This window comes from Acanthopagrus latus, chromosome 1, assembly GCF_904848185.1.
Source record: "Acanthopagrus latus isolate v.2019 chromosome 1, fAcaLat1.1, whole genome shotgun sequence".
NCBI lineage: Eukaryota > Metazoa > Chordata > Actinopteri > Spariformes > Sparidae > Acanthopagrus > Acanthopagrus latus.
Genome location: NC_051039.1, coordinates 22,143,994 through 22,156,873, shown reverse-complemented (window position 1 = coordinate 22,156,873; position 12,880 = coordinate 22,143,994). Strand labels below are relative to the sequence as shown.

Below are 12,880 nucleotides of genomic sequence, written 5' to 3'. Positions count from 1 at the left end.
ACTCAAATGCTGGGATCATGATCTCTGCAACACAATACATAGACAATGTCGCCTCTAAAAATGTTGTGACTGTTGAGATTTTTCTTGGGACACTGGAGGTCCCCAGGTCGGGATCCACTGTTTAGAGGCATCATTCATGTTAAAAGTACACTTAAAGGTCCTATTTGTGAGAAAAGTTTCATCAAGAGTCTCATTGAGTCTCATTTGAGATCACAGCCCGATACAATCCCAGCATGTCCATTATTTTTTCAGAGTTCGGAATGAGTCTCAAAAATCTACTTTTCTTACAAATAGCACCTTTAGCTCATGTAAAATAAATACTATATATCAAGTCTTTTCAAACTTGATATGACAAAGCCAACTTGATTCTACTTTGTTTGTAGCTCAAACCAGCACAGCGAGGTAACTGTGTTTAATGCTTTTATGAGACATAAGATGGTTAATCTATGCACTATTTTAACTATATTATTAATTTTTTTAGCAGAAATGTCAGACAATACTGGGAAATGCGAGTTTCCAAAGTAAAGACATAAAATGACTTGTTTTGTCATATGTAAGGCATTCACATGTGAGAGGCTGCAATAAGCTCATTCTGGGCATTTTGCTTGATGAACATCTTGCACTATTGACTGATGATTTATTTTCTGTCCACTGACTCATTGTGCTAAAAATGTATTGGACGCCTGAAGGAATGTTTGGTTTATACATCAACATGAGAGGACTCTTCAGAGTCCTTCCCGCTTGCTGTGCTTTATGTTGGGAGACTCTGGAGCCTGGAGTTAAAGATAAGATGGGACCTTGGAGAAGATCCCGACGCCCCTGATAACATTGAGTGAGAGGCGACATTGACCGAGGGTGAACAACATTGTTTAGCCTCTTCCCTGGTGTTGTGGTTTGATAAGACGTGGGACATACCGTAAAAAGCTGAGGGAATTTAATTTTACTTTAAAGGGACAGTTCATTTTAGAAACCGATTTCCCCCTTACCATCTAGAATACGTCTGCATTCTCTGTCTTTGAGAAGGCAATGAAGATCTTTCTCTTCTGATAAGAATGTCTACTCCAAAACTATAATGCACAGTAAAATGCCTGCCTGTATCACTAGATAGCTGCCAGTTTTTCCTCTTAAAATGACTTGATCTTGGAGGTTATGACCGGCACTCAACTAAACTTTACCTCACTCTGTGATGTTGTTCTGCAGCCCTTCATGGCTCAGTGACATAGACATATTCTGCTGCTTCAAGCAATGAGGATGTGAGGAAGTGTCCTCCTGGTGAGACCATGTGCCTGGTGTGAGTGTTTCAGATCCTGGGGTAGAGCCTTCTGCAGGTTTGGCAGAAGTTCTGCTGGCACCCCCCAGTCAGCAGGAGATATCATATTGTGGTTAACTGGCTTGGAGAAACTGGCGCTGGAGCTGCAGGAGTGTCTGGGACTGACAGGGAGAAGTGTGGACTGCAGTGGCAGGAAAGAAAACACAAAAACATGCACAGCAGGCAGCATATTTATAGGACACTACACTCTTGAAAATGTGGCAGACACATATTAGGATTTCCCATTCCATTTTTATGTTTCTGTGTTATTACCATTTTATGTTTTACTCAGGTCTTGATTGTAAGAAAAAGAAAAATAGCAACGCAGTGTGACATCCTGATTAAAGTGTATGCATGTAGTGAGTGTAGCTTTGCACAAGTGATCAATTTTGGATAAAAATGGACACAGATTATATATCCCGTACAAGGTTAAGAGAAGAGCATCCACATGTATTATAACTCTGGCATGAGCTTTCATTAAAATATTTGTTGCCCCGGGCCTGGTACGCACTTCACATACCATCACATAATTATCTATTGTATAGCTGCCAGTCAAATAATAAAGTAGTCTAAAGAAGCTATAAAAACACCTCCTGTCGCCCGAGGGGCCTTGCTATAAAAGATCCCCCCTCCTGCTGTCACTCCGTACCAGACTAACCAAATCGTTATTTATCACATTTAACTCCTGAACAGTGATTCACACATTTGTGTCATGTGATCATTTAAAACAAAGTAATGCTATCTGAGATATATAATCAATATATTATGGCTCTAGCAGAATGTGAGTTGACAGCAGTTCAACCAAAGAGTGATTGATTTGTAATGTTTCAAAGATAAGAGCAAAATTAAGGCTTTCCCCTCTTTCATAACTTCTTCTGTGATTTTTTTTGTTTGTTTATTTGTTTGTTTATTTCATTATCATCATGAAATCCCTCAGATCTTAATTTGGGCTCACTGACGGCAACAACTGGTTAAAATATTTAATTGTTAAAATGTTAAAATGGAAAAGTAGAAGATAGAATGGTTAAAAAACATAAAGGACAATGATTTCAAATCATATAACTGCTCAGTGCTCCTGTTTTGACAACTGATTTGGTCCAAGGCAATACACCTCTCAACAAAGTATTGCCAGCCACAGTAGAAGCAAATCTATCAGAGGTGGGTGTGGCCACTCCCTGCAGAGTGAAGTCGAGCCTCAGGTGTAGAACAGACTATAACATCAGCGTGAGAAGAAACCGATCAAGATGAAGAAAACAGTCTTATTATTATTCTTCTGACTTCACAGACACAAACACACATCTGTGATGGTGTGAAGAAGAAGAAGAAGAGTTTGATTGGATCACCCATTCAATGAGCTTTTGTTTGACAGCTCACTCTGAGGAGCTTCTTTAAGGAAGACACAGCATCTAAGAAGGCCCTGGATTCTGGTGAGTCTTCACACCAGAGTGATAGCAGCCAATACATAGTCCAGAGAATAGATGGAGGAAAGAATAACTTCAACTCGATGCATGTAGAAATGTTGGCTTTAGTTAAAGAGATAAAGAAGTATTCCAGAGCTCTGATGTTGTGCTGCGGTCTGCTGAACCACAGAGTCTGTTCCTGGTGTGATCCAGTGGCCAGACACAGTGGGGCACTGTGAGGGTGCTGTGAGAAGACAGGAAATGCTGTAGGGGAATTCAAACATGTCAGTTTACTGCTTGATACCTGAAGCCTGCATGCACAAACAAGCACATGCATTAAAATGTGTTTGCAACAATGTATACTTGCAGATATGACAGCTGCAAAGCATCTACTCGGTCTTATACCCCCAACCACATTTAAATACCTGCAGCATTCACAGCAGTCGCATCCACACACACACACACACACACACACAAGGGCACACAATGTGCAGATCAGGCTGCAGTAGGAAACCAGATGTAGGTCAGGGAGCAGATGGCTCCTGCATGTACCTGTTTGGACTCGCGACTCTCCACTGTAAAACTGTGGGTGACCTGTGGGTGGCGATGTGTTCAGATCCCATCAACTTATTCAGGCAAAGTAACCTCCATCACAGCATGAGTCAAGTTAAGAGAATGATGCAACACTGTTTTTCTGTGAAGCTTCAGAAATGTTTTGTGGACTACAAGAGTATACCAGACTTGCCATCGGTGAGTGAGTGACCTTTTTTTGGTGAACTTATCCTTTAATCTGTAAAAATGTGCAGAGATAGATATTAATTTACAACATTACTGATTCTGACTGCATTGCATTGTGTGTGTGTGTGTGTGTGTGTGTGTGTGTGGCACACCTGTATCGGATCAACTCGTTACCCACCGGCTTTATCTCCCAGGTCTCTCCACCACTTCAGTGCTAGATTATTATATCCCATATGGTGACTACTCAGTGCCGTGCGCCAGCGTTCTCTAATACTAAGAATATTTTGTGTTTCAGTGTTTTGTGCTTATATCTTTGTTAGCTTGTCTGCAGAAACCTCCAGCGCTATTTTGCTCTGCTTTCTGATCGCCTGCGCTCTTGAGTTGCTCCCGGCCTCCACTCAAACCGACCTGCCTGCCTGCAAACCAGGTCTTCTCCTCCACGTTACCCTCCGGACATCACCGCTGGTGCAATAAATAATTTGCTCACTACCTCCTGTCTCCCTTCTCTGCTTTTAATTTGAAAAAAGAATGGGCCAGGGCTGTCAAGTTAGCATACTAACTTCAGTCAATACCTCTGTAACATAACACATACAGTAAATGTCTTTTGATATAATGTCTAGACTCTTGGATCTTCTCATCATGTTTCTCTGCATGTTTCTCATCAGCTAGTTTTAGTTAATGTTTTCAACCACATGTCTTACATCCTGCACATACAATGTAACACAGATTTTTCCCAAATCGGCATTTTCACTAACATGTTAACATCTTTCGGTCACCGGGAGGCTTATCGAACTTTAGATGAGCTTTCAGATAATCACAAAGAGACAAACAGAGCGCCCTGCTTCTGTTTGAATCTCAAACACCATCTCTGCAGGGTGTCCTGAGATGTGCCTGTGTTCTTTGGTTAAGGTGACAGGTGAGCCTCCCCTCCAATTCTGTTTCCCTGTTATCAGTTTTTATCGCTCTTTCTTCACCTGTTCCTTTCCCCACACGGCACCTCACTGTGGCACGGATTTATGCTGACAGTCAACGCTCGAGACAAACGTGGCACTAACCATTCTGATGCCTTCGTACGTGTGGTCCAATGCAAGATGCTTTGTATCTGCTGATTTTCAAAATATCAAAAAAGACAAATGGTAGGATGTTTGAAGAGGACTTCCCCATTTCTCTACTCCGAGCTCAGGCCGCAAAATCAATTTTCTGGGAAGGCTGTGACTTAAATGAAAGCCAGAATCAGCTGTTGTAAACGAGCATACTGATGACAGAGCTGCACCATCGAGGGGGAAAATTGTGCGTTGCCACTGGTGAAACACTTTTGAGAGCGATGCAGTGAAGCCTCTAACTTCTCCACCACCACTGTCGTCCCCGTCGCAGTCTTTAAAAGCCTTCCCGTCGGAGGAGAGACACTCAGGTGTCAGGATAACTGGATCAGAGAGAGGGGGGAGCAAAAGCTCTTCTTCCAAAACAAGTCTGTAACACTGCGATGTGTTTCATCTTGTCTCAGACGGTGTGTGAGAACCTGCTGCTCAGGTGCTCAGCGGCAGATGTGGTGTCTGATAACGGACGTTTGCACATGCACACAATCATGCACCTTGATAAACACCTGGATGAACATGGCAGACAAAGAGAAGCCTACATATGACAACCTGCATGAGTAAAGGAAGCTTTGAAGTCATGTGGCCATGCACGCAGGTGTCACTGTCGGTATACATCTAGTAATATTATCTTTGATTAAAACCCTTTCATACCTGGAGCAAACAATGGAACAGATCTTTGTTAACAACGAGGCTCAGTTGCTTTTATGCAAGTAACCACACGCTTCTTAAATTATAAATGTCCTTTAGATTAAATATCATTCATTTCACTTAGAGCTGCGATTCAATGAAATGTGATTCGTCTGCCAAAGCTGATCCGCCCCGTGTGTGCTCTGGATCTAAGCAGCTCAAAATGTTAAAGGCCGACGAAACTAGATCCATTTAACATAACTCAGGCCTGACATACAGTACACGGAGTACAACTGTGTGTCTGCAAACTGACCCGCTTGCCAACATTCTCAGACTTGCTATTAAAGCATACAGTCATTTAAAAGTCAATATGAAAAGTGAAATCGTAAAGTTGGCACAATAAATATACTTCACACATGTAAACGCACAAAATGTCACCGGGACCCACTTAATCCTTATTTGATCCTGAAAAATAAGCCTCCAAATCAAAGAACCGTTCAGCTCTAGGGCAGGAAAGAGGTGAAGAACTAAAATAACAAGCAACGGCATGACTTCAGCCTTGGGATCTGAGAATCTACCGCAAATCACAGGGTCATGAAAGTCCGACTGACACTGCAGAGTGATGTACGGCTTCATCTGGTGAAGGCATGTTGGCCGGGTTTCAAGTCTGAGAAGGAGCATGTAAGCAGATCTGGACACAGATACATCCAGGCGGATGTATGGCAACTGCACATACAGCACCGATAGCAACACACATGGACACATTGCTCCTCCCCTGTTCTTCATCTGCTTCAGACAGACTGGCTGCTTCACTCTGACCAAACTGGCTTCAGATCTGGAGGCTCCAGGGCACTGACCATGAGCTGCCAGTCCTTTCTCCCTGTGAGCGTCACCGGAGTGGAGGCAGAAGGCCTCGCCTCGCCTCCCTGGTCAGTCGACTCTCCGGAGCGGTGTGAGGAACATGGAGAGAGTCTGTCTCTGTTCTGTTTGGATGACCTGGAGCCTTTATGTAAACAATGTGCAGCTGTGAGCCACGGAGGACACAGAGTGTACCTCCTGACTGAGGCTGCAACCGACTGCAAGGTAGGAATCAAGCATCGCGACTCCCACTCCAAAACATCTGGACTGTACTGAAAACATAACTTCTCGAATTTAAAGAGCAATGTGTAAGAATTTAGCTTTAAACATTCAAACAAAATCAACTAAAATAATCAACAGAATGTTAGGATATAACAGTGTTGAATTTAGATACATTATAATCTATTTATTGTATTGCAGAGATATCTACTTAAGTACAATGCTAACTGGTTAGCCCTGCACCTGGTAAAAAAGCTCCTGCGCAAACAGTGTGAACACCAACCCTACCCCGGCATTCTAGCTAGCTGCACTGCTAAACGAGCTAACTAGCTAACAGCAACCACAGTCATGGAAAGATATAGTATATAGTTTGCTGCAGTTGCTCTGGTGATATGTTGCCCCTGTATGAATTCAACATCCAGCCAACTCTTACATATTGCAGCTTTTAACATAGTTAATTGAGCCCTTGAGAAAAGCATAATTATAAAAATGAATCAATTTACCGTAATCATTTTGCATCTGCAAATCATTGCAACGCAAAACTTAACTGTACATACTTTGTTCCCAGTATTTCACTGTTTGACCTCAAAATGAAATGTTGAATGTCATTTCTTTATTATGTGTAGCCTTTTTGGCTTACATCCCTTTTAAAACAAAGCATCTTAATCGTAAGACCTCCTGTTACATGTTTGTCTGTCCTGCCAGAGTAAAACTAAAACAATTTTCTTATAAAATGTTCTCATTTAAATATGTTTAAGGTGCAAAATGTGAGAGTCGGCCACCTGTGGGATTCAATTACCTGAAACTATTGCTTGGCAGGATATAATGAGAGTAAGAGCCAACTGCTCCTAATTGTAGCTGCCAGTAGCTATTTAGCCGATTTAGCCCTGCAGTGAGTGGTCCAGATTTGGTTGGTGTTTACCAAGACCAGCAGAGATAGCTGGATGTCATCCTAACTTCAGTAAGTGTCTGTGCAACACAATATTTCAACAATATATAATATTAAAACTGTTGTTTCTTCACATTCTGTTGATTATTTTAGATAATTCATTACGTCTTTTTCAGCTTAAATTATTACACACTGCACCTTTATGTTATGTTACGTTACTTCTGTGGAGATTAATGTGTTCTTTCATATCACATGAATCACCTTGTGAGCCCTGAACATTTATCTTGCTATGGCTTTGAGAGGGCCGCTGAAGTAAAAGCGCAGAAACAGGCTTATTTATTCCTCCACTGAAATCAATCCAGCATCATGCTGAAGGATTGGACACAGACAGAGCAGCTGGCAGGAATTCACAGTTTCCCTCAAGGACACTTCAGCAGGGCAGATGATTGCCAACAAAAGTGCTTGAATGCTGGTTTTCCATTCAGAGCTGTCCCGCTGCCACAAAAACAAACCAACCAGGAGCACACAGACATGAAGTAATAGCAGAGCGCTCAGCAACACAGGCTCTTCCAAGACTTGAACCCTATTTTTTTTTTTTTTTTTTTGCTAAAGGGGGCATCTCAAGACTGTCGCGTACTTTTTCATTAACATGCATCCTGCAACCACAGCAGCCGGAGATTTAAACAAGGAGGCAGTCAGGCATTTTTTTCATGCCCCTGTAAATATTCATTTTCCTGCCCAAACAGATGCTGCCTTGTGTTAATCCAAGATTAGTTTATGCAGGCGGAATTTAGAGCAACTTTTGAGGAGGCACCGAGCTGAAAACTAAACTAATTACTGCTGCTATCATCATGTCACAAATGCATGTTTAGTTCTCATAGGACGGGAAATCTGACACACACACACACACACACACACACACACACACACAAAAAAAAAACTACCACCCTCAGACCTCCAAGTGTACAAACATCTTGACTGACCACAACAAAGTGACTGTATAATGATGAATGATAATCTGCAAATATCTACTATTATTATCTAATAACTGTCTTCTGGCTCAGCTGTGATGTTTCCAATAGACACAAATGGAGAGTTGATTTGATGTAATTCTCCTTTTGGCCACTAGGAGGAGCTCAGAACTTCACTGAATGGACTGAAGAAGAAGATGGTTCACTTTGAGACAGTCTCACAGACCTGTGAACATGTATCCAGACATAACCAGGTACACGCTGTGACTGCTAAATGTGCGACTGGTTCGCTCCAACTTTTTCGCCCACTCTTTCCTCACTTTGTTTCTTCTCTTCCCAGACAGAGGCCAGACTCGCAGAGGAGCACATGAGAAGGCAATTCGAGAGTCTTCACCAGTTTTTGAGGGAGGAGGAGGAGGCCAGGCTTCTTGCTCTCAGGGTGCAATGGGAGGAGAAGAAGAGGGGGGCAGAGGAGAGGATGGACAGAATGAATCAGGTGATAAAGTCTCTGGAAGAGAAGATCCAGCTGACTGAAGAGGAGCTCGATGCAGGAGGAGATGGAGTTGAATACTTGCAGGTAACATCGAAGAGTCAGTGAACGGGAATAGGTGTCTGTGTTTTGAACAGTAACCATGCAAATTCTTTATTTACAGCGCTACCAGGGCACGATGAACAGGTATGTGACATGTCTGGATAATATTCACATACAAACACATATAAGTGCAAATACAACTAACTGTCTGTTTATACTGTTTATATGTATCTGCTGCAGTACGTGGACAGATGGCATGGAGCCACAGAGGGTTTGCAGTCCTCTAATAGATGTGGCCAAACACCTGGGTAATCTCCAGTATGCTGTGTGGGAGAAGATGAAATACATCGCCCCGTACAGTCAGTCGTTCTCCTACACTTCCTGTTCCCTTCCTCCCTGCTCCCTCTGTCAGTCCCTCTGACCTACTTTTTTTATATCTTCCAGCTCCGGTGACCCTGGACCCCAGGACAGCTGGCCGGTCTCTGAGCGTGTCCTCTGAGCTGAACATGGTCCATATCAACCGTGGAGCCTCAGAGGACGTTGCAGTTCCAGCTAACCCTGAACGTTTCCACCCTTACTCCTGCATCCTGGCGAGAGAGGGCTTCGACTCAGGAGTGCACTGTTGGGATATTGAGGTATTCACATGGTAGCACAACAAAGACCTGTAATTTAGTAACACTGGCTTTGGAATTAATTGCAGTTCAAGATAAAATGGGTCAAATGTGTTTATTAAAATGTTGGAATGATGCAGAGAAGGAAGGAAGTCGCCTAACATTACTAAACACATCACAACACTTTAATACCTAACGTCTTCTTTGACAGTGAACAATAACTCTCATGATCCCACATTACTTACATGTTTTGTTTTGACTGTAGCAGAAAAACTTAGTTACTATCTGTTGTACTGAATATAGCTCATGAGACAACACATTAGATTAACTAACAATCTTGATTCAGATTCCTTAGATGGTGTAGTGGATGGTGTTTTTATTAGGATAAACATACTTTTTACAGTGTCAGTCTGCTGGACAAACCAATCAATGGTAATGAGGATGACCTCAAATCTAGTTTGTTATTTCTGTACTGCAGCTTCTTGATACTTATTAGCCAAAGTACACTTGGATGCTAATGTATCTGCAAGCTAATATCAGATGACACATTGATCTAGCTCAGTCTGGGGAGCTTGAATGATGGGTTGCAGGTTGTGTAATATAAATAATATATAATATAAATATAATATAAAAATTGTTAAAATTTCATTGCTAACCAACAACTAAAAATGTATTAGGCAATGAAAGTCTGTGGGGAAATTGGGCCATATTTGAGGTCAAGCTCTGTATTTGATAACCGATTAGCTAACGTTAGCATTTAACCACTTCCTAGCTAACATTACCATTTGATTACATTCAGTTTGTTTCACTTCCAGGCATAAAGAAATGTGTCAAAGATATGTGTTGATATTTTAGGACTAATTTTCTAACAGTAATGTGCAGGAAGTGACTGAATGCTAATGTTAGCTGCTGCCTAACAGAAACTGATTGGTCATCATGGGCCCGATGTTGGGAAGATTTTCACTATCCATCGTCTTTTCAGTTGCAGGTCAATCTGGAAGCAGTGAAATTATAACTATTTGTCAGATTCCCTACATGTATACGGCGTGCCATCTAAAACACAGCAGCACCACAGTTGAGCTTCCCATCCTGAGCGTGATGTCAGAGTAAAATGGCTGCTGGTTGACTATGGTCAATCGATCTATTAAGAATACTGCATCAAAACGGCTTAGCTGACAGATAAACTCCTCCCCCCACACCTTTCCAAGGTCGCACCGTTTCTGAAACAGTCTAAAACTATAAAACAATCAAATATTCACAAAACCAAGAAAGTAAGAAGAGTTTGAACTTTTAACTGTTCTTTCTTTCTTTAAACAACTACAGCTACCTTCCCATCTTTAAGACTAGATTGTGATTTTGCTTTAGTGTGTCATGTATTTGTCACCAGATATCAGCCCATGTAGTGATTTTATTTGCTCTGAAATGTTGATATTCAGTAGGTGACAGCCTCATTCATCCAGCATCAAATGGGATCCGGTATACACATGAGATATGTGTTTCTGATCTGCAAGCATCCAAATTTTCTCAATTTTTGTCTCTAATGATTTCCACAGGTTGGTGAAACCAATAATTGGACAGTTGGTGTGGCTGCTCAGTCAGTGTCCAGAAGGACAGCGTTTGAGGCCTGTCCAGAGGCAGGACTCTGCTGTATCAGCCTGCGAGATGGCGAGTACCAAGCTCTGACCACTCCCACTCAAGCCATTAATCTCGACAACTCACGCCACCTCAGCAGAGTCCATGTGAAGCTGGACTGGGATGCGGGGACTCTGGAATTCATCGACGCTGACACTGAAGCGCATCTTTTTACTTTTAGACATAACTTTACTGAAAAAATGTACCCATACTTTGAGAGTGTAGCGTCCTGTGGGGGCCTTGCTGTGTTGGCACGGAGAGTGAATGTCACTGTGGGATCAGATTGCGTCGCCGATATCACTGAAGAGGATCAAACGATAAAAAGTGAATCTTGCGCTGAGGGAGACATTAACACTGTGCCGACTAGCAGCAAAAGCGGGATGTCAGAGCCAGGGCATCTGACTGAAAACAAAAACTCAACAATTTGTTCTGTGAGAGCGGAGAAGGCTACCAAACATAAGGGACGAGCCACGAAGGATCAGCTCATTAAAACAAAACCCAATGGAAATCAAAAGACAAAAGACAACAGACCTGCTGCCAAAAAACAGAGCAGCAAGCCCAAATTCAGTGTGAACTACCATATCTCACTGAACAGAGCTCTAAACTAGGGATGCACGATATGTTTGTTCTTTTCAGGCAATATGATTATTTAAAAGAAGCTGTAGTTTATTCACACCTGAGGGTAAGAAAGGGTAGAATGTAGTGAGCAAAGATGGATGATTTAATATTCCAGAGCTTGATAATTTATAGACATATATATATATATATATATATATATATATATATATATATATATATATATATATATATATATATATATATATAGTGCATCATTACTCTAAATGTCAGCAATAATCAATCTGGCAATCAATCACAAACAAATCCAGATGAATGATTTTAATCATCTGGTTTCTTATACATAATATTATGCCATAATAAAGTAAAAGGCCATCTTTTACATTTACACAACTTGATCTTAGTTTTAAGTCATGCTAGTGGCAGGCTAGCCACTGCAATCAGCAACTGTTGGATAAATTGCAGATTGCAGATATGAAGATTTTCACAGACGTTCATGGTCCCAGAGGATGAATCCTGATGACGTTTCCTCTAGTTTTGACATGTGTTGAGTTTAGAATGAAATGTCTTAACTAGCCTGTTGGATAATCTGCCATGTTATTTGGTAGAGACATTCATGTTTTCAGGATGAGCTGTAATTTTTTTGGTGATCCCTTGACTCCACATTAAGCATCATCAGACCTGGAATTTGCATTAACTACAGTGGTGTCGCACTCAGAAATTGTGGGGGGTGTCAAATCACACAACATGTCCAACACTTCATATTTAATGCCAATTAGCAAAATGCTAGCATGTTAACACACTAAACTAAAGTGGTGAATATGGTTAACATTGGACCTGGACCTAAATATCAACATGCTATAATTGTCATTGTGAGCATGTTAGCATACTGAGGTTAGCATTTAGCTCAACACATTGCTGTGTAAGCACAGTTTCCAACATGGATGTACTCTTTGTTTTGTTTATGTTTGAGATTTTAATTTACTGCATTTTGTTTTGAAGGAGTGTGATGAAAATATATATTTGCTGTGTGTTTGAAAAGGTATTTAAAAGGTAGAGATACATCCGCTGAAGTAAAGATTATTATTGTGGTGCACTGTTCAAATGTCATCAACTGCCAAAGGCTTTTCTTTCATTAAAGGAGACATTGTACTTTTATGACTTCCTTTTTTTCAGTGGGTTATAAAGGTTCCTGTGCATGTAAAAGAACTTGAATGTTATAAAATCCACACCAAGAGAAGCTCCTCTCTCCCACAGAAAACACTCCTGCTGAAATGCCTCGTCAGTTGTCTGGCCTTAATTCTGTGACTTTTTGATATCACACTATGTTACCATGTCAGACACTCGCATAATTTATCCCTCCTGGCTAGTTAAGAATTTATTTAGCACAGCTGTGCACAGCTCTGTTGTTATAAGTGGTG

At 41.4% G+C, this 12,880-nt stretch overlaps 1 protein-coding gene and 1 long non-coding RNA gene across 2 annotated transcripts; both read left to right on the top strand.

The window, feature by feature from the left end:
* Positions 1–3,266: 3,266 nt before the first annotated feature.
* LOC119024985 lies at positions 3,267–3,935 on the top strand. Its single transcript, XR_005076662.1, has 2 exons — positions 3,267–3,459; positions 3,768–3,935. It is a non-coding gene; the product is annotated as an uncharacterized LOC119024985 (long non-coding RNA).
* Positions 3,936–5,765: 1,830 nt separating this feature from the next.
* LOC119031691 (tripartite motif-containing protein 35-like) lies at positions 5,766–11,625 on the top strand. The gene is made up of 8 exons (XM_037120356.1): positions 5,766–5,852; positions 5,967–6,254; positions 8,267–8,362; positions 8,449–8,685; positions 8,762–8,784; positions 8,881–8,999; positions 9,085–9,275; positions 10,805–11,625. Exons 1-8 carry the CDS (start codon positions 5,766–5,768, stop codon positions 11,489–11,491), a joined length of 1,728 nt encoding a protein of 575 aa, XP_036976251.1. The 3' UTR covers positions 11,492–11,625.
* Positions 11,626–12,880: the final 1,255 nt, after the last annotated feature.